General features: G+C 37.2%; 1 protein-coding gene across 1 annotated transcript; it reads right to left on the bottom strand.

The window, feature by feature from the left end:
- Nucleotides 1-351: 351 nt before the first annotated feature.
- LOC118051433 (uncharacterized) lies at nt 352-2,642 on the bottom strand. Its single transcript, XM_035062077.2, has one exon. It carries the CDS (start codon nt 2,432-2,434, stop codon nt 554-556), a length of 1,881 nt encoding a protein of 626 aa, XP_034917968.1. The 5' UTR covers nt 2,435-2,642; the 3' UTR covers nt 352-553.
- Between the last annotated feature and the right edge of the window lie 558 nt (nt 2,643-3,200).

Raw genomic sequence — 3,200 nt, 5'->3', positions numbered from 1 at the left:
GGTGCAAGAATTCCTAAGGATAAGGTTAACAAAAATGTTAAAAGGGAAAAAATAAAAATATAACAGTCTGACTGAGCAACTGATAGCGTAGTTGCATCCTCCTAACCCGTGATTTTCGCAAAAGAACTAGGGAAACAATTTGGGATCCTGCTTATATGGAATACAATCACTAGATTTCTCATGATAGAATATTGTGCCAACATGATATCCGAATCACAACATGAAATCCAACCGCTATAGTTGCAGTAGAGCACAATAATGTCCAGAAACATGCCCTGCTTGTTACGCTAGAGTGTGATTGAACATATCCAACAAATTAAAGAAGAAACTCAAGCAAAGCATATAACAAGGTGCAGAAAATAGATAATATATTCATCAACATACTCGAAATGGCGGTTAAAAACCTCCAGTTGTCGCAATGTCAAGTTTATGTCTCGGCTAAAACCAGAGTTAAGAGTAACAAACTGGCAAACTCTGCTGTCAGGTAGAGCTTGATTAACTATGAATTAATTCTAGAACTTAAGCAACATGCCTAGAAACAAAAAATTGATCATCAACGTAATCTAGCAACATATGCAAGAGACACTGCTGCAGCAACAACTGTAGTTGCTGAAGACAACAGACTTAAAAGGCTATTCTTCTTATCCGCCTTTGCCACAGAATTCTGCAGAAATTCTAATTGTTGCTTCATCTCCTCCACCACTGTCTGCTTGTTACTAAATGCAGTCTTAATAACTTCCAGCTTACTTGCATACGGTTCGATTTCACCATTAAGCATCTTTTCAGTGACAATCGTATCTTCTTTAACATTGTTTGATTCACATATCAATGCAGCAGTGTTCTTTAGCATGGTTAGTGCTCTATCATAATTAGTACCAGCTGATTCCATTTTGGTCCTCAACTCATCTATTTTCCCTTCTTCTTCAGTGAAATGCTTCTGTAACAAATCTTTTTCCTTCTCCAACGTAACAACTTGGCCTTCCATTTCCTTCTTTTGCGAGACCAGACTCTCATGCTCTTTTTTCATCTTTGCACGCTCCTCCACAGTTTCTTCAACTCTCTTCTCCATTTCCAAAACTTTAGACCTCAAGTTCATGGCGTTCTTTCTCTCCTCAACTAAACTTTTTTGAGCAGTGTCCCTCTCAAGCCTTACTTTCTCAAAAGCATCTTTATAATGACTGGCTTCAGAAACTACTTGTTCGTTCTTATCTTCTCGATCCTTGATCGATTCTTGCATTGAAAAAATATCACCCCTTAGCTGACCCACCTCCTCTTGCAGCTTCACAATTTCACCCTCCTTAAGAACTTTCACTTCCTCAATCTCATTCTTCTCTCTCAACAATTCCTCAATTAATCCTTTCTTATCCTCAATTTCAGCATAAGCCATGATCTTATATTTACAGTCATCATCCTTTTCCTCCATTAAACGCACAATTGTCCTTTCTTTTTCCTTATTCTCTTCCATCAAACCATCAATTTCCCTTTCCATTGCATTCGCCTTCTCCAATGCCAGCCCCAAACTCTTCTCCAATTCCATAGCTTTTCCGCTCAAAACTCCCTTCTCCTTCTGCAAACTTGATACAATCTCATCAAGTTCCCCTGCTTTTCTCTCCAACTCACTAATCTTCACCTTCTGCTGACTTTTTTCACCAGCAATCTCGTTCCTTTCCTTCTCAAGCCGTCCAATCTCTCTCTTCAAATGCTCAATTTCATTCACTTTCTCCACCAAATTATTTTCAGCCAAACCTCTCAATCTTTGAAGCTCCTCAATTTCTTTCTCTCCGTCCTTCATTTCCTTATCCAACAAAGCATATTGTTTATAAAGTTTCTCAATCTCTTCCTCACTCTCCCTCTCCATTTTCTCCAATTCAACCACACTATCTTTCAAATCATCAGCCCCCTTCATCCAATTATCAACATCAATCTTCAACAAATCCCTCTCGCGATAAACCCGATTCAATCTATCTCTCCGAGTCTCAACATTCATCACTAACACCTTAACCTCACTCTCCAAGGCCCCAATTTCATTCTCCTTCTCTCTCTTCTCTCTCACTAGACCATCAACCAAACTACCCATTTCAACCATCCGGGTCTCGATAAAAACACAAAATAGCGCCTTCTCTATCTCCAAACTCACCCTCCCATCACTGATTTTACCCAACTCACTCTCCAACTCACTCTTTTCCTTACAATACAGAGCCAGCTCAGTCTCCAAAGCCTCCTTAGCTTTCACCAGAGATTCAACTTGTTGTCTGCGTTGTTTTGCCTCCTTGACAAGCAAATCATTGACAGTTTTCAAAGATTGAAACTTGTCATTAGGGTCTTCCATGGAGGGTTGTTGGTGTTGATGTTGGGTGGTCAAGTTTTGATTTTGATCCTGTGGGTTTTGTTGTTCGGGGTCTTGGGTTTGATGGGTCACTTTCTTTTTGGCCATTTTTTTTTTCTTTTGTAGTGGTGAAAGGATTTGAGGATTTTAGGGTTAGGGTTTTGCTAGGGTTTTTATGGTGGAGAAATGAGAAAAAGCAGAGGTGATCAAGAGACAAGAGGCACGGATAAAGGGATAGAAGAGAAGGGGTTTTTTGAGAAAGAGAAATTGGGGGAGTTGAAGAGTTGTTGAGGGTTCAAAAATTGAGGCCCAAAGGAGATAGGGAATCTCAATTGTTTTATTAACGTTGGAAGATTTTTTTAAAAATAAATGGGTTTTTTGAAAACATGATGGGGTATTTTATAATTTTAAAACGGTAATATAAAAGGTTTTTGAAAGATTACATGTCTTGAAAAAATAAAAACATGAGTCTTTTCTAGCACAGTTGCAAGAACAAGTTTGTCGAGTAAACCTAATAACTCATTAAATTAAGATTTAATTTGGTTTGATTGGGTGAAAAATATGTTTTTTATTTTAAAAAATAACATTATTTTTAGATATTTTTTTAAGAAATTATTTTAAAATCTAATTTTTTTTGATTGATTTAAAATTCACCCGACCCCACCCGACCTCAACCTTTAACTAGGTTGATTACTGTACCAGTTCTTATAACTATTTTTGCTAGGTTTACGGGGAAAGGAGGATAGACATGAATTTTAGTTTATTTTTCCATTTTAAACCACGATTTTTAGCTCAATTCAATTGGTATATTGTTAAAAAATTAAAATTCAATTGGTATGATACTTCATATGAAAATTGTGAATCCAAAATGCTG

The sequence above is a fragment of the Populus alba genome, chromosome 5 (assembly GCF_005239225.2).
Source record: "Populus alba chromosome 5, ASM523922v2, whole genome shotgun sequence".
Taxonomy (NCBI): Eukaryota; Viridiplantae; Streptophyta; class Magnoliopsida; order Malpighiales; family Salicaceae; genus Populus; species Populus alba.
The sequence above is the reverse complement of the archived record's forward strand: the minus strand, read 5'-3'. Positions and strand labels throughout refer to the sequence as shown.